Source organism: Capricornis sumatraensis, chromosome 5, assembly GCF_032405125.1.
Source record: "Capricornis sumatraensis isolate serow.1 chromosome 5, serow.2, whole genome shotgun sequence".
NCBI classification, from domain to species: Eukaryota; Metazoa; Chordata; class Mammalia; order Artiodactyla; family Bovidae; genus Capricornis; species Capricornis sumatraensis.
The window spans coordinates 54,934,151-54,959,817 of record NC_091073.1 but is presented as its reverse complement, the minus strand read 5'-3'; the positions used below and the strand labels follow the sequence as shown (position 1 = coordinate 54,959,817).

Here is a 25,667-nt window from a genome sequence, read left to right as displayed (position 1 = left end):
ATGGGCTCTTCCTTCGGGGCAGAGGGCAGAGCCGTGCTGGGCCGCCTGGCCCTCCTCTGGGCCCTCGTGGTTCCAGGTGAGTCCCCGCGGCTTCCCCGGTGGGCCGAGCTGGATGCACGCGGAGGCTGCGGACTCAACCTGCCCTCATCTCCTCCCTTGCAGGTATCCAGCAGGAGATCAGGCTGTCACAGCGGTCCGTGATGGTGGGGTCCGCGGGTGGAGCTATGACTATGCCTTGCCATGTCAGTAGGTCTGTGGACTACGTCCACTGGTTCCGCCAGCTGGAGGGCCAGGCCCCTGAGAGGCTTCTCTATCTAGCCTTGTCCAAGCGAGATGTGCAGTGGGATTCGGTCCTAGGAGGTGATAAAGTCAGCGCAGCCCGCGGCGGGGATGGCAAGAGCTGCACCATGTCCTTGAGGAAGCTGGCGAAGAGCGACGAGGGACTGTACTACTGTGCTGCCTGGGATCCGCACAGCAGTGTGCGCAGCCCCGGGATCTGCACAAAAAGCACTGAGACCCACTGCTCGCCCAGACCTGGCAACTGCCACCGTCTCCGGGTCCCTTAGGTTGCCTTGGGGTGATCTCTCAGTATCCCCCTACTCTAGGGCTTCTGCAGATAAAATCTGATGGGAGCTGAAGCTGACCCGGGTGAAAAGCTATGCAGGTGGCCGGGACTTTTCCAAAGATCATCCAGTTCAGCTTGTTTGGAGCATTTGGAGGAAAATTTGGGCTGCTCAATCTACCAGCTACTAAACACATCCACCTATTGAGCCCTTGAAGTATATTTAGTTCAAGAGTCCAAGCTGAGATGGGCTGTATGTCTACAACACAAGCTATACATTGAAGGTAGTCACGGGAAAAAAAAGTGGAATATCTCCTTAATTATTTTTATATTGACTTACTGTTGAAATATTTTGGATATCTTGGACTAAGTAAAAATAGTCCTAACATTCATTTTAAGTGTCCTTTTTTTAATGCAGAAGCCAAAACATTTTCATCTATGGCTTGAATTGGTGACTCACATTTATTTCTAACGGACAGCTCTGGTATTGACTGAAAATATAAAAATCCAACCATTTCCCATGAAGGATGCACAGATAAAATGTCGCATATGGTTTCAATGGGTGAAGGACTGTCTAGATCTGCCACAAAATATTTGAAAGCTGAGCCTGGAAGTGTATGCCTGATTCCAGTCTCTAAGTTGTTCACCCATTGTTACCATTTTGTGGGGGAAGAGACAGCAGTTAGTAGCCCAGGAAACAATATTGGCAATGTCTCAGTGTCCTCATCTATAGGCATGCCTGGCACTCATGGGTTTGAGTTGATAAAAATCCTCATGGTGATGCAGTTAACCCTGGATGAGACATCAGGTTCTCTGCTTTACACTTCTCTTTGTTGTTGTTGTTTTTTTAATTTAATTTATTTTCATTGAAGTATAGTTCACAATAGCCCAAACATGCAAACAACCTAAATGTCCATCAGCGAATAAATGAATAAAGAAGATGTGGTGCATATACACAACGGAATACTACTCAGTCATAAAAGAGAATAAAATAATGCCATTTGCAGCAACATGATACAACCAGAGATTATCATACTAAGTGAAGTAAGTTAAAAATAGAAAGAGAGACACCCTTTTAGATCACACATATGTGGAATCTGAAATATGGCACAAATGAACCCATCTATGAAACAGAAACAGACTCAGGGGCACAGAGAACAGACGCGTGGTTGCCAAGGGGAAGGAGGGTTGGGGAGGGAAGGACTGGAGCTTGGGATTAGCAGATGCAAACTATTATATATAGAATGGATTGGCAAAAACGTCCTATTGAATAGCACAGGGAGCTATTCAGTATCCTGTTATACACATCTCCTTGAATGTCACCACATATGGAATTTTGAGTGAATCTCTGGCTACTCTGCTCTCTTCTATAAAATGAGGAGGTTGAACAGCTAAAAGTATATGCCTCTGATCTCTGCATTTATAGCAAAATCACACAAATCACTTATCACTATATTCACTAACTTCTTATGAAAAGAAGAAGAAGAAAAAAAGAAAGCCTGTGTCACTGATTCTTCAGCCCCAAAACAGGAAAGACCTTGATGCTGTCTGAGGGAGAGAAATAAAATGTTTTTGAAGTTTAAGCTGAATTTAGACACTTTTCAAGTGGAAATTCAAAGTTTATGTACAGCCTAATAGCAATGGTAAAACAATTAATAAAAGATTCCTAAACTCATTGTCTACCTCCCTGAGCTCTGATTTTGTGGTAAGAAATGTATAATTCATATATGCTTTCCTTCTGAAAGAGCCCAACCCTTCACTGAAGGCCTGATTCAAAGCTAAGATCCCCTGGTATGTGTTAGACAAGGTGGAGGTAAAGGCGACAGAAACTTACTCTAGCTCTGTTTCATGTTCGTTTGCTTCATCTTCCCCATCTTCCTAATACAACTCTTTCCTATTCTTGCAGCCACACCAATGCCTGACTCCACAGAGAGTGAATTTTTTGAACTGGTGACAATGTGGCCAACAAGAAGAACCAGCTCGTCACCCACGTCCTTACAGAGATATTAGTCCATGGTCCACAGTCCCTGGGAAGAGACAGCCCAGTGCCTCTGCTGTGAACCTCGACTATGGCATGAACCCTATTCTCACCCCTCACTGACTCTGGCTTTTCCCTTATGAACTCTGTGACCTTGAGCAAGATCTTCACGCTTTTAGGCACCAGTTTTCTCAGGTCTAAATAAAACAGAATATAACCGTTCCAAAATGTCTCTCTCTTGGAATTATACCACTTAATGTCAGTTGCAACCTCCACAGTTGTAGAGCTCTTTTCTGCATGAAAATCCTACTGAGACATATTTAGAAACCTAGCGTATATCTTTCTTGGGTCATCTCATTTTCAGGGTAATCACTGCCAGGATGAAAGAAATGGCCCCAAGACTGTCACTTACTTTGGGAAGCATTTCAGCCAGTCGTCTGCATTTCAGCTAGTCTGTCTCTCTCAAAGTGGGGGATGTAGGATGGCAAAGGCATGGCTGTGTATTGTGCTGATGCCCCAGGTCATGTTCATTGAGGGCAGTGTGATAGAGTAGAAGAGTAATAGATTTTCACTAATTTTTTAAAAATTTTATTGGTATATGGTTATTAACTTTTGAATCGAACTTTTCTGACATTAATTTTCCATACCTCTTTGGCACAGGAAAAATAGGACATTTGCAGTCAGCTCCTTCCTTGCTTGCGTTAGACGGATGTGGCTGCCCCACAGCCTTGACCATGAAGTTCCATCACAGAGTGCACACTGGGAGGCAAGGCTGAAATCCCTATGACAGAGAATTCTTCTGTCAGGAGATACCAATGATAGATATCATTCAAGTCAAGGAATTAAGGGGATGCAAAGGGAGTACCCCAGTCCACATCAGGTCCCCTCAGTGGTATCTCTGTGACCTGCCTCTTTCCAAAAAGAGAAGGAGCAGAGAAGAAAGAGATCCAGGTCATGGATCCACTGAACTCCTGTGCTGTGTCTGGATTGTGCTACGCGTCTTCCTTATAATGATGTGAGACATAGGTGTTCTTACTACATTTTCAGAGTTAGAACATGGAGTGTTAGATAGCAAATAAATCAAGCAGGTAATAGGCAAAATTAGAATTAAAATCACTTTGTTGTACACTTGAAACTGACAGAACATTGTTAATCAACTTTATTCCAAAAGGAACTAAAAATTGTTTTAAAAAGAATGGCAAGCAGTATTGAATGATTCCATATTCCCTTCTGTAGCACACTGTGGGCACTTGGTATTATAGAAATGTTTGCCTTCCAGCTCTATCATTCTCTACCTGATCATCCATCCTTATGTTACATCCTCATCTCTGTGAAGACTTGTTTCTTGGTTCAAAATGCCATCATTTACGTAAAAGGAGCTAGTGAGTATAACTGTTTTTGAAAATATAGTGTAAACACTATATTAAAGAATTACAGTTTATTTTAACATTTTTCTTTTGTACCAATAATATCGATCATATAGATTTATCTCCATAGGGAAGGCACTATGCCTGATGCAGTAAGGGATATAACAATGACAGGGTGGGTCTGGAGCGGACGTGGGGAAATCAGGGTCGGTCATGTCTCTGTCCTGGCAAATGGACAGCTTATCTGTGCTCAGAGGAGCATTCAGTTGCTTCTGACAATTTCTTTTTCTCTTTATCCAATTGAGTGGCTTAAGATTACAGAACAGCCTGGAAGACATTTCTTCTTTCATCATAAGAGAACTGGCCTTAGCTCTCAAATTTTGGTTTAAATAAAGAATCTATAATTTCAAGGAAAATAGTATTCTACAAATTTCTTCTTTTATCCTATGAAAGATAATAAGTCATCACAGAACTTGTGTTCTCATTTCTAATTATTGTGGTAAAGAATCATGTTGCCTGTCATTAATTATTACAGAAATGCAAATTAAAACAATGAAGATTCACCTCACACTGGTCAGAATGTATCATTAAAAAGTCTACAAATAACAAATGCTGCAGAGATGGTGAAGAAAAGGAACCCTGTTACACTGTTGATGGGAATGTAAATGGCTGCAGCCACTGTGGAGAACATTATGGAGGTTCCTTAAAAAACAAAAAATAGAGTTGCCATATGATCCAGCAATCTCATTCCTAGGCATATATCTGGACAAAACTATAATTCAAAAAGATGTATGCACTCAAATTTCATAGCACCAATTATTTACAATAGCCAAGACATGGAACCTACCTAATGCCCACTGACAGATGAATGGATAAAGAAGAGGTGGTATATACACAGTGGAATACTACTCAGCTCTAAAAAAGAATTAAATAACACCATTCGCAGTGACATGGATGGGCCTAGATATGATATGCTAAATGAAGTCAGACAGAGTAACACAAACACCGTGTGATATCACTTACATGTGGAATCTAAAATATGACACAGATGAACTTATTTACAAAACAGAAACAGACTCACAGACACAGAAACAAGCTTATAGCTACCAAAAGGGAAAAGGGTGGGAAAGGGATAGATTAGGAGTTTGGGATTAGCAGATACAAACTATTATATATAAAATATATAAACAACAAGGTCCTACTGTATAACACATGGAACTATATTTAATATCCTGTAATAAACATATTGGAAAAGAATATGTATATATATACACATCAGTCAGTTCAGTTCAATCGCTCAGTCGAGGCCGACTCTTTGCGACCCCACGAACTGCAGCATGCCAGGCCTCCCTGTCTATCACCAACTCCCGGAGTTCACCCAAACTCATATCCATCGAGTAGGTGATGCCATCCAGCCATCTCATCCTCTGTCGTCCCCTTCTCCTCCTGCCCCCCAATCCCTCCCAGCATCAGAGTCTTTTCAAATGAGTCAACTCTTTGCATGAGGTGGCCAAAGTACTGGAGTTTCAGCTTTAGCATCAGTCCTTCCAAAGAACACCCAGAACTGATCTCCTTTAGAATGGACTGGTTGGATCTCCTTGCAGTATATATGTATAATTGAATTACTTTGTTGTAAATGGTCTATTAAGGGCCAAGCACTTTTCTAAATTTTCTTTTCTCTATTGTTTAAGATGAAAAAATATCCTTCTCCTTTCTCCAATAATTTGCAAAATATATATTATTGGTTTTCATTTTAGAAACTAACAACATTGTAAGTCAACAATACTCTCCCTCCCCCAAAACAGAATTATGTTACTCAATGAACGGAGAACTTTGTCCACATTGCTCAAGTACACTTGAATTGGCAAATTTGCATTTTCAGTTACTGAAGAGTTTCCTCCTTTCAGAAATATATCCCCAAATCACTAACTGAGCAGCCCTGGTGTTTGTGAGAACGGAAGAGCTTTTCCTTTGATGTGAACTCCAAGCAGTTTCAACACAGATGAACACCTGGAAATTGTTTTAAAAATTCTTAATTCTTTGAATACTCTTCCTGGAAATATGGGAAAGCAGAACAGGTGGTTAACCTACTAGTGTCAAACTCTTCTTTTCCTGCTTTTATCCTTTTCATTGTTAATCAGTATTGTCAATGATTAGTCCACCATGCTGCTGCTGCTGCTGAGTCACTTCAGTCATGTCCGACTCTGTGCAACCCCATAGACAGCAGCCTACCAGGCTCCACCGTCCTTGGGACTCTCCAGGCAAGAACATTGGAGTGGGTTGCCATTTCCTTCTCCAAAGCATGAAAGTGAAAAGTGAAAGTGAAGTCGATCAATCGTGTCCGACTCCTAGCGACCCCATGGACTGCAGCCCACCAGGCTCCTCTGTCCATGGAATTTTCCAGGCAAGAGTACTGGAGTAGGGTGCCATTGGCTTCTCCGTAGTCCACCATGGAAAACAGATATTTGGGCCCACTGATCTGAGGAAAACTTATAAAATATCAGATGCCATAAAACCCATTATCAAGGACTTCCATAAGAACTCAGAAGGTCAAATTGCCAGCCCAAAGTTGTTAAACTGCTAGTCACTTCATGAAGGTAGGAGAAGGCTGAGATCACTGTAGGAGCCTGAACCAGTATGACAGCTCAGGTTGGAAGAAGATGTTTGGAGAAGGAACTAAGCTCATAGTAGCTCCCTGTGGTAAGTAACTTTTTTCTATTTTTACCTTATCATGAAAGACTGATGGCTGTTTTTCAGAAAGAATAAAAATAAAGCTTACAACCCCCCTTATCTGACTGCCACATACTTGCCCTCAGCATGCAAAGAGCAATTTTGCAGCTAGCGGTCACTGTATATGGATGTGCATGGAAACAAAGCTACTTCCTGTTGTAAGCCACTGAAATTCATCTTTTAGAATACACACACACAAACACACACGCGTGCACAATAGACTCAGGCTAGATATTAAAATATTTTAAGGACCATATCTGTTTCATTGTTTCATTTATGTTTCAATATACTTACACCATTACCATAATATGTCATTATGTCAGTAAAGTTGTTGGCAAAGTTTATGTCAGTAAAGTTTTTTTGTAAAGGAATTTACAAAAAAAAATCCTTTTATTATAAATGGTTTATTAAGTGAGAAACATTTTAAATTTTCTATTCTCTATAGTTTTGCCCCAATAACCTTAAAACCTGTATTACTGATTTTCACCTAAGACCTAACAGCAGTGCAAACACAATTTCTTATAATAAGTGACTATATAACATTTGCAAATCCCACTTCTTAATACTCTAGTTTCATGGAGGGAAGCTGAGAGCAGTCAGAATTTATGTCATGACAATTCTTACTGCATTGCTTGGAAATGGACCAGTGTAATGGAATTTGTGAGCTCAAGCCAGCTCAGCTCCAAAGTCCATGAAAAGAGTCTGCATGGTTGGACATCCTCACTTGCTCATTCTCTCAGCAAACATTTTTTGAGGACAGTTTCTATATGGATGCTGGAGATAGAAGTGTGAACAAGACACAGACAGAACAAATCCCAACACTCAAACAGCTTATAGTCTAGTGGAAAAGCATTCTAGATGCTGGCTTGATTGGGCTCATATTCAATGGCTTGTGGCTACCAGAGAAACAACAGATCTTGGATTGATGAACTTGTTTCTTTCTCAAATGATGTAATATTTGCCACAGTAAGTATTGCTTATAAAATTCATATATTTTATCTGTCCAAAGAATTTGATAAAATGACCCCAAATCGTCCCACTAAAGAGAATAATAATAATATCAGCTACTATTTACTGAGGGCTAGACGTCATGATTTCATGCATTGGAGAAGGAAATGGCAACCCACTCCAGTGTTCTTGCCTGGAGAATCCCAGGGATGGCAGAGCCTGGTGGGCTGCCATCTATGGGGTCGCAGAGTCGGACACGACTGAAGCGACTTAGCAGACATCATGATACGTAGTTTCAGTGCCTTATCTTTTCCTCAAAAGGAATCCTCGTCTTCCCATTCCACAGATAAGATAACTGAGGTTTAGAGAAGTTCAGGTGCGTGCCTAAAGTCACATAACAAGTTACTGTGGCAAATATTTGTAATTCAGTAGAGACTTGTTTATTCCAAAGGACAGAGTCTGGACCATTACATAAGGTGAGAAAAATGAAGTCTAAGTTTTTATATTCTGAACATTTACTCCTCTGTAGCTTGATCTTTTAAATGGATTATTTAATTGACTTCTTAATTTGTAATAGGTTATAATTTGTATTATTACTCGTGTGTGAAGACAGTGCTTCTGTGTATTTAAATTGCGTGTTTCCAAAATTTGTTTGTGAAGACCTAAGATAGAAAATGCCATGTACAGGAAGGGCATGAAATAAGATCAAAGGCACTCAGGGAAGCAGGAGGGAAAAGGACTTCTAGCAGAAAGCACAGGTTAAGATTTTAATGCTCAAGGGTAGGAGAGCTATGTGTCTGCTCTAGCTCAATTTAAAAAGTGAATATAAAAAAGAAAAAAATGAAAAGGTGGTGGAATACATAGTTTTTATTAGCTGATAAAATAAGCACACCAAAATTTTTAATATGATTTGTTTTTACAACATAAAATTAGAAAAAGACTTTAATATAAGAAGTTAAGAGAAAAGTGAAATAAAGATGGGATATAGTCTTCAACATCCACTTTATAAAATGGAAGAAATGGTCTTTAATCAAACCCATTTATACTACCAGTTCATCAATGCCATGGATACCATAACATTTAATGTCATTCACAGATGGTGACCCTCAGCAGATAGGGTCAGGCAGGTAAGGTTTTCACAACCCCTCATGAAAATAATAGGATTTGAGAACCAGGCATCCTACCATTTCTCTTATCATCTTGCCTTGAAGACCAAGAGCTGCAAGCTCAATTCTACACATGAGCTGGAGAGAAGTCAGTCTGAGGCTGAAATTTCTAGTAAAAGCTTGGAAAAACATTAATTGTGCTGTTGACTGGGCAGGAGGGGGAAACCATTTGTTTTGGACAACAAAAGTGAAGTAATTCCATATACTGACTATACATATTAGGCTTTAGCCAATGTTCCCTTATTGCTTCCCTGGTGACTCAGAGGTTAAAACATCTGCCTGCAATGCGGGAGACCTGGGTACAATCCCTGGGTCAGGAAGATCCCCTGGAGAAGGAAATGGCAACCCACTCTAGTATTCTTGCCTGGAGAATGCCATGGACGGAGGAGCCTGGTGGGCTACAGTCCACGGGGTGGCAAAGAGTCGGACACGACTGAGTGACTTCACTCGTTCAACGTTCCCTTTGAGTTGCTTAACCCTGGAAATACAACGGGTAAGACTAGACAAACAACTGCCTTTAAGTTGTGTGTATGAAAAGCACGTGCCCTATGACAATGGCCTTAAGAATTCCTGACATGTGGAACATAGCAGAAAGCAAACAAGGGAACGAATCTTCACAGTTAATTGCCATAGACTCAGCTGCAACCCCAAAACACTGAATTCCCATCAGTAAGGGCAAGCCCTGGTCCCATGACATTAACATATTATGTTGGAGCACACAATCAGCTAGTAATAAGAAATCACTAATAATAATGATAATAATAATTGTTATGGCCTTTCTTTTCCATAGCATTTTTAATACAATCACTTTTTCAAATCTTGTTTCATGTTGGTCTCACTTCAGCATTAAAAGGGATGTCGAACTGATTCACACTTTTTACACTATGTTTTCAAATAAACAAACACCGAAAGCTTTAATTTACCTGATTAGCTCAGCCATGGAACCTGTTATGAGCAAAGAGAATCAGGACCAGAAACTTGGTCTCTTGTATCCCAGGCTGTCATGATTCCACTAGGATTTAAAGAACTCAGAGAAGCTAAATTAGTCTAAAGTTTTTGCCACAGGTTGAATCACTGTGGAATTTAAACAACATGATCTTTGGTGGAGGAACAAAAGTTTTCGTCCAAGGTAAGTACCTGAAGAAGGGCATTTTTTGTCAAAATAGTGAAGGGAAGGTAAGAAACAAATTGGAATAATAGTTTAAAATGTTTGGGAAAATGGGAATGCAAATGGGGATTAGACGTAGGAGTTTAGGAAAGATATTAAAACAAATCCTTAGAGCATACCATAGACAACTGTGTACAAATATAGTCAGATTTGGCTTTTGGCTTTCTGAACATGTGGACTTATATAGAGGGTTCCTGTATAATATATGTGATCATCATGAAAGTGTTTGGTTCAAGGCCAAAGTTGGTTATTATAGGTAAGTTTTGTGAGCTGACACATTTCCTTTCCTGATGGCAAAGAGGTGTTTTCAAAGAACCTGGCTTTGGAGTCATCAGATCAGGATGTCTGGGTCTACCATTTACTGTTTATGAGCACTTGGTCTGTTATCTTTGGCCTCAGTTTCTGAATCCACAAAATGGAATAGCCGTATGCATCTAGCAGGTATCGTATGAGAATTCAATGAAACTGTCAGTAGTGTCCCTGACACACTGTGTAACACATTGTCGGGGCTGGATAGGTGTATCCACACTCTATTCAAATGCAAAGGGAAAACTGCACTCAGGAAGGAGAGTTGTTTGGAGCCAAAATATTGACAGAAGAGAAATTCTTCAGAGGATACAGTTGTACTTCTAACTCCTTGAACAAAAAGTTATCTTACTGTCCACTCACACACACAAAATTGAATTGGGAGGTATTTGTTTCTCTTTAACAGACTGCTTTCTATTTGTCAAGAAAAATGAAGTTAAAATGTATTTGTTTTTATATGTGTTCTATATGTTTTACATCTGAATCCTTTCACTTAATTGATATCATCTCTAATACAAACATTTATTGGCCCTTAACCAATAAACTTGGGCTTCATGATCATATTTATCAGAAAAATTTTAATTCATAAATTAAATGATCATAATGTGAAGTCAATTAAATACAGATGCAAAGGTCATAATGTAATTTGCTTATTTAAATGTGAAATAATTCTAATTAATTTATAAAATATAAGGAAAACTAGAGTACTCTTAAGCAATAAAAACAAAGTATGTGATGGGAGAAATATACAGTATCTTACTATTATAATCAATAAGATACTATTTACACCATGAGTAAGGTGTATAAAATTAAGCACATTAAGACCTAATTGTATTTACAACGTAAGTTTTAAAATGACCTCTGTTTGCTTACTTCTTTAGTAGAAAACTCAGGAATTTTGCTACAGAGTAAAAACTTCTCAAAAATTTTTTTCTTTTTCTTTTCAAATGAGAAGTTTAGTTTTTCTGTTCTTAAGAAACTGCCCTCAGAATGATTAAAACAACTCTAAACTAGCTCAAAGAGAATATGAGTAAAGTATTTGTGTTTCATTTGGAAATAAATTGGAAAGAATTTTAACATTTATAATTTCAACCATTACTTTAACCATAAATATATAATCAAGAAACATTCCAGCATTTAAGTGGGATCATTTATAAACTATGTTTTTGTTATATATGTTGACATCATGTCTATAAGAAATTCAGGAAGCATACATTTAATTTTTGATTATATGTATACTTTATTTCGGAGAAGGCAGTGGCACCCCACTCCAGTACTCTTGCCTGGAAAATTCCATGGGCAGAGGAGCCTGGTAGGCTGCAGTCCATGGGGTTGCTAAGAGTCGGACACGACTGAGCAATTTCACTCACTTTTCACTTTCATGCATTGGAGAAGGACATGCCAACCCACTCCAGGGTTCTTGCCTGGAAAATCCCATGGGCAGAGGAGCCTGGTAGGCTGCAGTCCATGGGGTCGCTAAGAGTCGGACACGACTGAAGCAACTTAGCAGTAGCATACTTTATTTAGCAGATGAAAACACAGTAAACCATGGAACTCTAAAGAAGTTCATCAAACTTATAGGGTAGATTTAACACTGGGGGAGATACAGAGTCAAAATACTGTGCATTCTTAATCATGCTTAAACTTGAAATGAAATTTCAAAAGAAAATGTGCCTTGGTAAACAATTCTCTAAAGTGAATCAAAATTCTGGTAAATGCATTACTTGATAAGGTTTATATAAAACATGTCAGAAAATTATACATTTTTAATAGAAGTTTTGGAAATATTGCTATTTTGTTTCCAAATTCAAGTCCCCCACAATCAACTCCTCCACTCAAAAATCTGCAGGTTTTCAGATCTGAAGGTCAGATGTTATATAAAATTAGAAACCCACCAGAAGAATCCCATCACTTCAGAAACAGGCAGGTGATCCACATTTGAAGCTGTAAGTTCAATATCACAGATTGTCAAGTACACAGGGACACTAATTCCCGTTATAAAAAATGACTGTATATTGTTTAAAAATACAAATAAATTTCCTACTGACTTTTATCTATATGAGGAGTAAGATCAGTTCAGTTCAGTTCAGTCGCTCAGTCGTGTCTGACTCTTTGCGAACCCATGAACCGCAGTACACCAGGCCTCCCTGTCCCTGTCCATCACCAACTCCCGGAGTTTACCCAAACTCACGTCCATTGAGTTAGTGATGCCATCCAACCATCTATCTCATCTTCTGTCGTCCCCTTCTCCTCCTGCCTTCAATCTTTCCCAACATCAGGGTCTTTTCAAATGAGTCAGCTCTTCGCATCAGGTAGCCAAAATATTGGAGTTTCAGCTTCAACATCAGTCCTTCCAATGAACACCCAGGGCTGATCTCCTTTAGGATGGACTGGTTGGATCTCCTTGCAGTCCAAGGGACTCTCAAGAGTCTTGCCCAACACCACAGTTCAAAAGCATCAATTCTTCAGCGCTCAGCTTTCTTTATAGTCCAACTCTCACATCCATACATGACTACTGGAAAAACCATAGCCTTGACTAGATGGACCTTTGTTGACAAAGTAAGATAAATATGGTTCATTCCAGGGTAGTTAAATGGAGTTCCACAGAGTTGCAAAACATGAGGATGAGTTATGTGGCCAAAGAGAGCACAAGTTACAAAACAGGATAGGAAGGGAAAGCAGTGGAGAGAAGGGAACTTTCCTATACTGTTGGTGGGAATGCAAATTGGTGCAGTGACTATGCACAACAGTAGGGATGTTCCTTAAGAGACGAAAAATAGAGCTACCATATGATCCTGCAATCCCACTCCTGGGCATATTCCCAGAGAAAAACATGGTCTGGAAAGATACAAGCACCTCTATGTTCATAGCAGCACTATTCACAATATCCAAGAACTGAAAGTAACCTAAGTGTCTGATGACAGAAGAATGGATAAAGAAGATACGGTGTGTGTGTGTGTGTGTGTGTGTGTGTGTGCGTGCATGTGTGTGTGTGCGCGCGCACGCGTGCGCGCATGTGTGTATACTGGAATATTGCTTAGCCATTAGAAAGGATGAAACAATGCCATTTGCAGCAACATGGATGGACCTAGAGATTGTCGTACTGAATGAAGTAATTCAGACAGAGAAAGAGATAAATATCATATGATATCTCTTATATGTAGAATCTAAAAAGAAATGATACAATTGAAATTATTTACAAAACAGAAACTAACTCTCAGACTTACAGAACAAACTTGTGGTTACAGGGGGGAAGTGTGGAGGGAGGGACAGTTAGGGACTTTGAGACTAACATATACACACTGCTATATTTAAAATGGATAACCAACAAGGACCTACTGTATATAGCACAGAGAAGGGAACTTTGCTCAATATTCTGTAACAATCTAATTGGGGAAAAATTTGAAAAAGAAGAGATACATGTATACGTATAACTGAATCACTTTGTTGTACGTTTGAAACTAACACAGCATTGCTAATTAGCTATACTCAAATATAAAATAAAAAGTTCGCAAAAAGAAAAAAGTCAAAGATTCTCACCTCTAGAAAAACTATCAGAGTTACCCGGACTTCTCCCCCATTCTCATTCCCACCACACACCCAAAAGCTTCATTTTTTAAGCATAATTTAATTTTTTTAATTTTTGCCCTTGCTGCATCTTCTTTGCTGTAACATGGGCTTTTGTCTTTTCAGAGCGGGGCTACTCTTCACTGAAGTGCGGGCTTCTCATTGCAGTGGCTTCGCTTGTTTGAAGCTTGAGCTCTAGGGCACGGGGCTTCAGAGTTGCTGCGCAAGGGCTGAGCAGTCATGTCTTCAGGGGTCTAGAGCACAGGCTCAGTAGTTGTGGTGCAGGGGCTTAGGTGCTCAAGGCCTGTGGGATCTTCCGGATCAGGGATCGAATGTGTATCTCCCCCACTGGCAGGAGGATTCTTTACCACTGAGCCATTAGCGAAGCCCATCCATCTACTTTAAACAGGCTCCAGTATGATAGAGCAAAAGAGATGTTAAAAAATAAATGTGTTCATGAATTTTGGAAGGAGATAAAACTCATACCTCATCTTACCATATGGAAAAAGAACAAAGGCCAACGTGTGATCCAGGTTCTACTATGCTAGCTGTGACTTTGGGCAAGTTACATAACCTCTTGAATGTCTCTTTCTATTGAAAATAAGGATAGTAAGTCCCTCACAATCTACTGTGAATGGAAACCATGGTGAGCACTAGTTCAGTGACATGTTTTCTTCCTTTTATTACATGCTAGTTTATTCCATGGTTCTCTGTGTTTCTCTAATAACTATTTTAAATTCCTTTCTATCTCCCTCCGCAGATAAAAACCTTCCTACATATATCGTCCCCAAACCCACAATTTTTCTTCCTTCAATTAATGAGGTCAACCATCAACAGACTGCAACATATCTTTGTCTCCTGGAAAATTTTTTCCCTGACGTTATTAAGGTTTCTTGGAAAGAGAAGAATGGCAACAGAATTCTGCCATCCCAGCAGGGAAATACCATGAAGACCAATAACACATACATGAAGTTCAGCTGGCTGACAGTGACAGAAAACTCCATGAAGAAAGAGCACATGTGTATCGTCAGACTTGAGAAAAATGCAGGAGGAAAAGATCAAGAGATTCTTTTTCCTGCAGTGAATGAAGGTATGTGAATATAAACATAAATATAAATATAACCTCCCTTGGGCTTCCCTAGGGGCTCAGTGGTAAAGAATCCATCTGCCAATGCAGGAGACATGGGTTTGAGCCCTGGGTTGGCAAGATCCCCTGGATTAGGAAACACAAACCCACTCCAGTATTTTTGCCTTGGAAATTCCAGACAGAGGTCACAAAAAAAGGTCACAAAAGAAGAGTCAGACACAACTTAGCAACTAAACAATAATAACCTCCCAGAACACAGTGTTTCAAAGACAATACCCCAACTTTTCTGTCAAGTCAAATAAACACATCTTTCTAAGATGTTGTTGTGTTTAATGGTAGCATAAATGTCCTGAAATTTCCACTAGAATTAAAATAGTAGAGTCATGGGAGCATTAAAACAAAAAAGAAAAAATATTTTTAAGCTTTCTTAGCCTCAGTTTCATCTTCCAAAATGTTACAGTCACAATGATGATTTTAGGGTCTTTGTGTGGATTAAATGAAAGAAAATATATGAAAGTGTCTAGCAACTTAGAACACAACAAATTTGCAAAAAGAAATTCCACTTTTGATTGTCTTGGTTGATCAGGAAATAAGAACATTTATATATCTTTCAGGAATGCTCTACTCACCAAGCAAAGTCATTCTCACCTTAATCCTGCTTTTACTCAAAGTATAAGTCAGAAACAGTGGGTTATTAAATGACACAATGATGTTGTTATGAGGAAACCATATCGCAGTTTAGCAAAAAGTATCGAGTTGGCTAAAAAGTTTATTTGGGTTTTTCATAAGATGTTATGAAAAAATTTGAAAGAACTTTTTGACCAACTGAAGAGAATAATTTACTGCTGCAGTTTTATTATGATCTTAGTTAAAATTTGTACTTTATTTACTACCCTGAAGTTAAAATTTGTAATTAAAGATGGGTGAGACTAAAGTGTGCAAACTTATTCCCACTGTACATAATGAATGTATTTCTTGCCATTAGAAAAGGTCTTTCAAGATACTTTTATTGTAGCCCTAGCACATGCTAGGTCTGGAGGGATGTGTGGATGGACACACTTGGGTGAATTATTGTCCTAGGGAGGATGCCCTACAGTCAAGGGAATATACACTTTTCTGGATGACTCAGGGTCACTCGTGATCCAGGCATGATGTCCCAAAAGCAGCCCCTGTGAGCAGATGTTGGACATGTCCACGCAGTAGGGGCAAAGTGCTGGGTCTATCTTGACCTAGACAGGGGTCCTCTAACTCACTGGACTCAGGACTTAACGTTCTGAATAATTCACCTAACAGACTAAAGGCCACAGAGTGCACATCAGAGGAATCGTTTTGTGCTTTTCTCTGTGGTTAGGAAGCCTTTTTAAGCAGTGGGAACCAAGCACGTAAAATGTGCACAGATGTTTGCTGTGCACCAGTTTGAATTTCTGAAGTAAGTCTTTTTCTTCTCTGATTCTTAGTTTGTCCAATGATCAAATCAAGCTTGAACATTTGCCTTGGCTTTGTCCTGGGACTGCAATGAAGAGCAAATGAAATAAAGTCAGCAAAAGAATTGCATTCTAAAACATAAATGGGTGTATTTATTCATGCATCTACTGTTATTATTTATATTCTTTCCTTAAGCTAGTCAAAACTAAGATTACAGAAACTCCCCTAAATCTCTATTTCCATTCATTCTACTCTAAGAAATACATGATAAACAAATTTGCTAAGTGCAGTTTAATATAATCATGGCTCTAACTGTCCTATTAGGTTTTAACTTTTCTGTGATTAAGGAAAAATAAAAAGGGTAGTAAGTCTCATGGTGATAATTATCATAAAGGAGACAAGCTCCCTTTTATCATGTATGATACTTGAAACTTAATTTCTGAAATAAATGTTTTCCATGGATATCATGCCCATATAGCTAGAGGACATTTCTGTAAATGTCACTCTTTGAGTGAAGTGAGTGAGTGAAGTCGCTCAGTCATGTCCGACTCTTTGCGACCCCATGGACTGTAGCCCACCAGGCTCTTCCACCATGGGATTCTTCAGGCAAGAATATTGGCGTGGGTTGCCATTTCCTTCTCCAGGGGATCTTCCTGACCCAGGGATGGAACCACTCTTAAGTAAATTTCTAATGCTATTTTTGGGAAGTTTCTTGTTTTTAATAAAAGTTAAGAATATTATATGGGCTTCCTTGGTGGTTCAGATGGTAAAGAATCTCCCTGCAATGCAGGAGAATTGGATTCTATTCCTGGGTTGGGAAGATATTTTGGAGAAAAGAATGACAACCCACTCCAATATTCTTGCCTGGAGAATCCCATGGACAGAGGAGCCTGGTGGGCTACAGTCTATGGGGATGCAGAAAGTCGGACTCGACTGAGAGACTAACACTTTCACTTTCAAGAATAGTGTGTTGTTGTTCAGTTTCTCAGTTGTGTCTGACTCTTTGCGACCCCCATGGACTGCAGGATGCTAGTCTTCCCTGTCCATCACCATCTCCCGGAGCTTGCTCAAACTCATGTTTATTGAGTTGGTGATGCCATCCAACCATCTCATCCTCTTGTCCCCTTTCTGTCCTGCCTTCTATCTTTCCCAGAATCAGGGTCTTTTCCAATGACACGGCTCTTCCCATCAGGTGGCCAAAGTACTGGAGCTTCAGCTTCAGGATCAGTCTTTCCAATGAATATTCAGGGTTGATTTCCTTTAGGATTGACTGGTTTGATCTCCTTGCAGTCCAAGGGACTCTCATGAGTCTTCTCCAACACCACAGTTTGAAAGCATCAATTCTTTGGTGCTCAGCCTTCCTTTTAGCCCAACTCTCACATCCATACATGACTACAGGAAAAACCTAGGTTTGACTGTATGGACCTTCGTTGGCAAAGTAATACCTCTGTTTTTTAATACACTATCTAGTTTTGTCATAGCTTTTCTTCCGAGGAACAAGCGTCTTTTAATTTCATGGCTGAAGTCACCATCCACAGTAATTTTGGAGCCCAAGAAAATGAAGTCTTTCACTGTTTCCATTGTTTCCCCATCTATATACCATGAAGTGATGGGACCAGATACCATGATCTTCTTTTTATTAATTTTAAGTTTTGAGCCAACTTTTTCACTCTCCTCTTTTAACTTCATCAGGAAGTTCTTTAGTTCTTCCTCACTTTCTGCCTTTAGGGTGGTGTCATCTGCATATCTGAGGTTATTGATATTTGTCCTGACAATCTTGATTCCAGCTTGTGCTTCATCTAATCTGGCATTTCACATGCCACATTTCATACTCTGCCTCTAAGTTGAATAAGCAGGGTGACAATATACAGCCTTGATGTACTCCTTTCCCAATTTGGAACCAATCTATTGTTTCATATTCAGTTCTAACTGTTGCTTCTTGATCTGCATACGGGTTTCTCAGGAAGCAGGTAAGGTGGTCTGCTATTCCCATCTCTTTAAGAAATTTCCACCATTTGTTATGATCCACACAAAGGTTTTAGCATAGAAGTAGATGTTTTTCTGAAATTCTCTAGCTTTTCCTATGATCTAACGTATGTTGGCAATTTGATCTCTGGTTCCTATGCCTTTTCTAAATCCAGTTTGAACATCTGGAATTTCTTGGTTCATGTGCTGTTGAAGCCTAGCTTGGAGGATTTTGAGCATGACCCTGCCAGCATGTGAAATTATTGCAATTGTGCGGTAGTTTGAACATTCTTTGGCATTGCCCTTCTTTGGGACTGGAGTGAAAACTGATCTTTTCCAGTTCTGTGTCCACTGCTGAGTTTTCCAAATTTTCTGACATATTGAATGCAGCACTTTCACAGCATCATCTTTTAGGATTTGAAATGGCTCAGCTGGAATTCTATCATATCCACTTGGAAGCACAAATCATGAAGTGATTTTTGAAGAGATAGAAAACTATCAGGTCCAAGTTTTTGACCAATCTTGACTGAGAAACAGGTCTTAGTATACACTGCTGTTTATGCTGAAATTTTGCAATTTTTCCTCTCAATCAATTCATAGTAATAAGAGGTTTGTTCATCTTTAATGAATATAGTCACTGCAAGCAAAAGAAGTAAAGTTAAAATTTTTTTTTTTGGTTGTCCTGGTCTTTGTTGCTATGTGCAGGCTTTCTCTGGTTGCGATCAGTGGGGACTACTCTTTGAGGTACTTGGATTTCTCATTGCAATGCTTCTTGTGCTGTGGAGCACAGGCTAAGTAGTTGTGGGGTGTGGGCTTAGTTGTCTTGTGGCATGTGGAATCTTTCAGACCAGAGACTGAAACCGTGTCCCTGGATTGGCAGATGGATTCCCATCCACTGTACCATCAAGGAAGTCCCAGAGAGTTTTAAGACACATTAAGGTCAGTTCTTGAGGATGATTATATTAATATTTTCACTCTTGGCATTTACTGCAAAGCCTTTACACCTCACATTCATTTTTTATAGTGAAAACTGATCTCGATGAGGGCATAAAATGGCATACCAGAACCAAATCTATATGGATAAGAACATATCCAGAAGAAAAGGAATAAGCCAAACAACCACTGTGACTCTGTTTTCCTGGATCCATTTTCTTTTTAAAAATATTTATCTTTGTATGTTCACCTTTTAACATTGTAGATAAGTACAACTCTTACTTCCAGTTTTATCAAGTCAGAAAACTATAAATGCAATTTGGCTGATTTTTTTTGTATCTGGAATTTTCTATCCCTGGAATTGCACTGAAATGTTGACCTCCTATAATAAATGAGGTCACTGATAAGAATAATTAAGATATCTGGAAAAGAAGATGCTTTTAGTGTCTACAGTAGTAGAATTCTGTTGTTCATTGGTTACTTTCTTTCTGTGGCTTATTTTACAAAGTACTTTACACAGGCCCTGTCTCATTTAATCTCTCACAATGATCCTTTGAAAGCTGGCTCTGCCATCACTGGTACCATTGGTACAACTCTCTGCCAGTCACTTTCCCTCATCCTTATTTCTTCTTTTGTAACATGGAATCCTCCAAAATACACTTCACTCCAGCATCATTGGAAGATTAAAGAAGGTAACACATGTTAAGTAGTTAAGCTAGTTATAGTTGCTCACTAGCTATTAGCCTTATTAATATTGTTTTCATTATGCTCACAAACACCACAAATGCAGAAATCATGTGGATGAGTCAGGGATACTGAGAACATGTGTGATATGAAAAGGTGTGACTGCTTTCCTTTGCTTAGAAGGGAAATTTACCTGAGCCAGACTCCCTTGAACATGGGATTCTGTTGCAGATTCTAGGATTGGATGTGTTCATCTTGGGAACATCCTTTCATGTCAGCAGTGGACGCTGAAGATGTAAAGCAGCCACTTTTTCTGTTTGCCTTTCTGCAAATATTTCTTGAAATTGTATTTTGGACAGACATTGTCATGTGTAGAAAACAATATATGAATTAGACCTACTGAATTACATAGGATCAGATGAACTATTTCTGGATTTGTAGAGCTCATATTTTAATCTGTCAGGAGATTATATATATAATACATATATATGCTACATGCATACATACATATATATACATTACACATACACATATAAACACACATGCACACTGTCAAATAATGAACATGAATAACTGAATACTTTCTCTCATTTATTGTAGTTTTCAGCCCAGTTGTCGCTACTACTGAGCCTCCAGATGATTGTTTGCAAGATGAAAGTGGTAAGTTTTTGTGTATGTTTGCTTTTATGTTGGGCTTCCTGGTGGCTCAGTGGTAAAGAGTCTGCCTGTGATGCAGGAGCCACAGGAGACATGGGTTTGACCCCTGGGTCAGGAAGATCCCCTGGAGGAGGGCATGGCAACCCACTCCAGTAGTTTTTCCTGGAGAATCCCATGGATAGAAAAGCCCGGAGGGGTACAGTCCATAGGGTCTCAAAGAGTCGGACATGACTGGAGCGTCTTAGCAGGCTTGCCTACACCTTTATGTTAAGCTTTAGTATTTTTTTCCCTTCTGATTAATTCTTTTGAATTTCTCTGGCTAAAAGTAGAAAAGAACAAACATCTGGAATGGTGACGCTAAAAGTTTTCATAGTTTTAAGAACCGACTGACTTGTCTCTCAGCACATTTTATATATATATATATATAAAACACACATATATACATACATACACACACTGTCATAATGGGCGTGGACAATTGATTAATATTTGCTCTGTCTTCTAGAAGTCACTGATACTGATTTTACAAAAGTTTGTTCAAGAGGTGAAAGTGGTAAGTTTTTGTAGATATTTGCCTTCATGTCATCCTATAGCATTTTCCTTTCCTCCTGATGAAATTACCTTTTGAACTTTCCTGGTTTATGGTAGGAAAGACCAATTATTTCTGAAACTTTAAGATTCATACATTTGATCAGAATCTCTCCTGTCTCTACTGGCAGATTTTATATATGAGTGTGTGTATTGTGTACATATATACATACGCACAAACATACATACACATATATATCATGTATCAAATAGTAAGTATGAACAATTGACTACTATTTTCTCTTCTAGAAGTCACCAATTCTACAAAAGCATGTCTGAGAGATGAAAACAGTAAGTTTTGTCTGTATTTGCCTTTATGTCATGTTATAGCACTTTTTTCCTCTAGATAAATTAAACTTTTGAACTTGATTTAAGGTAGAAAATCAGAAAGTCTGGATATTGCAAAATAGTCTGCTATATAGTCTATAAGGAAATCTTAAGTAAGTCTATTATATATTCTGTTACACTGTCTATATATTTTAGGTTACACATATTTTAAGTAAATCCAACATTCTGTAAGAGTCATCTTAACACAATCAATACTGGTTTTGGTGTGAGATGACTCTCAATCAGAGGATGCAGTGATAGGCTCTGAATTATTCAACAATGGGTTTCACTCAATTGTGTAGCTTTTGATTATAGTGACTATGCAAAAATGATACCAAGTTGCTTTTATGTATGTTGAGTCTTTGGTTGTTGCTAGTACCTAATAACATAAACCGATGCTTATAGAGAGTTTCATAGTCTTACAGACGACCTTATACTATGTCTCTCATGTATTTTAAGTATGATTTTTATAAAGCTCCTAAGAGAGCATATTTTCAGTTCAGTTCAGTTCACTTCAGTTGCTTAGTCATGTTCGACTCTTTGTGACCGCATGAACCACAGCATGGCAGGCCTCCCTGTCCATCACCAACTCCCAGAGTCCACCCAAACCCATGTCCATTGAGTTGGTGATGCCATCCAACCATCTCATCCTCCGTCATCCCCTTCTCCTCCTGCCTTCAATCTTTCCCAGCATCAGGGTCTTTTCCAATGAGTCAGCTCTTCGCATCAGGTGGCCAAAGTATTGGAGTTTCAGCTTCAACATCAGTCCTTCCAATGAACATTCAGGACTGATCTCCTTTAGGATGGACTGGTTGGATTTCCTTGCAGTCCAAGGGACTCTCAAGAGTCTTCTCCAACACCACAGTTCAAAAGCATCAATTCTTCAGGGCTCAGCTTTCTTTATAGTCCAACTCTCACATCCATACACGACCACTGGAAAAAACATATTAATTTCCCCCCATTTTACAGATGAGGGCAATGAGCTGAAATTAATTCAGTCCCTTGTACCAAGTCTCACAGCTAGATCTGGAATTTCAACCCAGAAATTTGAATCTCTCCTCTAAGATGCTGATATAGAGTAAGAAATCCAAAAACCAAGGCCTTGACACAATGGACATCTGGCCAGGAGTGTAAGTGCCTGGGCTTCCAACTATCACAGACTAGAGTTCTTTGGTTGCATTAATGTGGGTGCATTACTCATACTGCTAAACAACAGAATCCTCACCTGCCAATAGGGAACAATTACACCTAACTCAGTAATCGAAGGGGAGTGTTTCCCTGGTGGCTCAGACAGTAAAGAATCTGACTGCAATGTGGGAGACCCGGGTTTGATCTCTGGGTTGGGAAGATCCACTAGAGAAGGGCATGGCAACCCACTCCAGTATTCTTGCCTGGGAAATTCCATGGACAGAGGAGCCTGGTGGGCTACAGTCCATGGGGTCACAAAGAGTCAGACATGACTGAGCAACTAACACTTTCACTTTCAGTTATTACAGAGACAAGGTCACCTATGTGGAATGTCTCCATAGGGTATCCATTTAGCTGGCACAGGATCAGTACTAGTTGGTGGCCCCTTCTCCCTACATGAAGGTTCTTAGTGAATTTAGAAGCACTGGCTCTGGTCCTGCTGATCCCTTCTTCATTCTCAATGTGTCAGGGGGCCTGAAACTCAGCTAACACCTGACCTGACACACACCATATACTAGTGATTCTGGAGTTCTGACTCTATAAAGAGAGAAGTTTTCTCAGGAACAGACTTCAGCCTTGTGGTTCGTTTAGCCAAGTCAGATCCATCATCACTGTTGTTAATTATTCCTTGACATCATATATTTCTTGTAAAACTTCAAAGGAGAGTAAGCGCAATTAGCCTATAGCATCACAGCCATGATGAGAGATATTCAGGACAGACAGGTGACTGAGGCATGAGCGCCTAAACTTTCTGAGAATTGGGCTAACCACTTCCATTTTGCACAATGTTCACTTTACTACACTCTGCCCCACCCACTGTAGACGCCACCAAATTTCACAGATCATAACCTGATCGTAATCTCACTGATGCACAAGGTGTAATCCATCAGATCCTTCCAAACCAGTGATTCGACTTGATATTTTTGCCAAATATCAAAGGTCTGGGGTATGCACTGAATGTGGAGATGCAGAAGTACATGACAGCTAAGAATGTGCTCATTAAAATCGCGTCGCTGGGATTGAAATGTGGTTCCTGGTACTTTCTAAATGTGTGACGTCAGGCAAATTACTCCTCTCTGTCTTCAGTTCATTTGTAAAATGGGGGTTGAAAATAATGATCTTATAGGTTATCGTAAAAATTAATCAAGATTAAAAATTTGCATGCAAAGCTCTCAGAAAAGTGTTTAGCATTTGGCTAGTGGTTAATGAATATTACTCGTTATTTTTTAGACCTATGGCAAGGGTGAAGAAAATGCTGAAAGCAATTTATCACAAATGATTTTCCCTACTGGACTCCATTAAAAATATAACCTTACTTTTTAATATTTTGGAAGGTTCTAGTGAATTTAGCTGAGGTTGTTGACTTGAACTGTGAGCTGAATTCTGAGCTGTCCTGGTGGTGGTGGTTGTGATGATAAATGTTTACCTTGGGGTTTGGTGTTACAGGGGTGTCAGGCTAATGTAGACAATCAGAAGTAAATAATTGTGGCCACACCTCTTATTGGGCTTCCCTTGTGACTCAGATGGTGAAGAATCTGCCTGCAATGCGGGAGACCTGGGTTTGATCCCTGGGTTGGGAAGATCCCCTGGAGGAGGGCATGGCAACTCACTCCAGTACTCTTGCCTGGAGAATCCCCGTGGACAGAGGAGCCTGGTAGACTACAGTCCATGGGGGTGCAAAGAGTCGGACACGACTGAGTGACTAACACACACACACAGTGTTAGGAAGTGTGTCCTATCCTTTTGAAAGAATGGGTAATAATCACATGACTCCTCCTAGATACCGTGGAGCTGCAGTTGACGTACAACTCTGCTTACTACACCTACCTCTTCCTCCTCCTCAAGAGTGCCGTCTACTTTGTCACCACCTCCTGCTGTGTGTTTAGGAGAACAGGCGTCTGCCGTGATGGGAAGAGCTCGTGACACGGGACAGCAAAGGGGCCAATTTCCCTTCTTCATCTATTGTCCCAGAAACTCTACTGAAGACCTAGCCAGGCTTGCTTTCTGGGTTCGGGTTATTTCAGATGTTGTGTGTAATTTCTATCATTGTGTAAGGGTTTTTCAAACCACTGGGCAGACGGTTTTCCTCTGTAACAAGGAATTCTGCCATTACTCAAAGGCACGGCCCAGGGCTAGTCCAGGGGAGCCTCCCCCACCACTGTCCCCACAACCTCATCAGCTCCTCTGCACCCCCAAGTCCTCATGCCCCCCTCAGCACACACCGCGGGCAGTTCCGTTTCCTCCTTGAGCACCTCCACTGAGACCACGGCTCTGATCTTCCCTGTCACACACCCTGGAGATGCTGGCTTTGCTACTTGAATCCTGTACTTTGATTTTCACAATAAGCACAATAAATTTTTAAAAAGAAATCAAAAGTCCCTTTTTGTCTGTGTACTTTAATTTCACGAAATCTACTCAAGGTGAGAAACAGCAGGACAACAGTGATATGAAATTCAGTTCTGCTTATAATAATGGCCAACACCACATTTCTAGGTCTTTCCCTGTGACGGTGGTCATGGTGCTCTCTTTGGGGCACTGGCTCCAAGGGGACCCACAGCCAAAAGAAGGTGCCCGGTTCCTTCTCTTTCAAGGTCACCAGATTCAGACTCATTGGTTTGAGATGTTCCTATGGCAACAGTGGGACTGACACCCAGCATGACTTGCACTTTGTGTTCAGATCCGTAGTAGTGCCTCATAAGCACTGCCTCCTGCTCCTCACATTAACCCCATGAGAACTGCACCAACACCAGAGGGGCACTGGGTGGAGGGTGCAGCATGAAGACTCTGACCCCCGAGGGCCTGGATTTGAACCCTGGGTCTGTATTGGTATCTGTGTGACCTCAGGTAGCCATGTGAACTCTCAGTACCATCATTTCCACATCTGTGTAACAGAGTTACAGCTCTGTCTGCTGGAACATGAGGAGTAGAGATGTTAGTGATGCTTGGACCAGGCACGCCCTCAGCAATGCTAGCATCTACGGTCTGTAGCTCTAGTGTAAGTCGGCAGATGCTACACATACA

General features: G+C 40.0%; 1 gene segment (V, D, J or C); it reads left to right on the top strand.

Moving 5' to 3' along the window:
• On the top strand, positions 1 to 24,569 carry LOC138080240 (T cell receptor gamma constant 2-like). The segment is given in 8 exon segments: positions 1 to 76; positions 163 to 479; positions 9,817 to 9,880; positions 14,553 to 14,882; positions 20,487 to 20,546; positions 21,049 to 21,096; positions 21,381 to 21,422; positions 24,427 to 24,569. Coding segments are annotated over 8 exon segments (1,080 nt in total).
• The last annotated feature ends 1,098 nt before the right edge of the window (positions 24,570 to 25,667 follow it).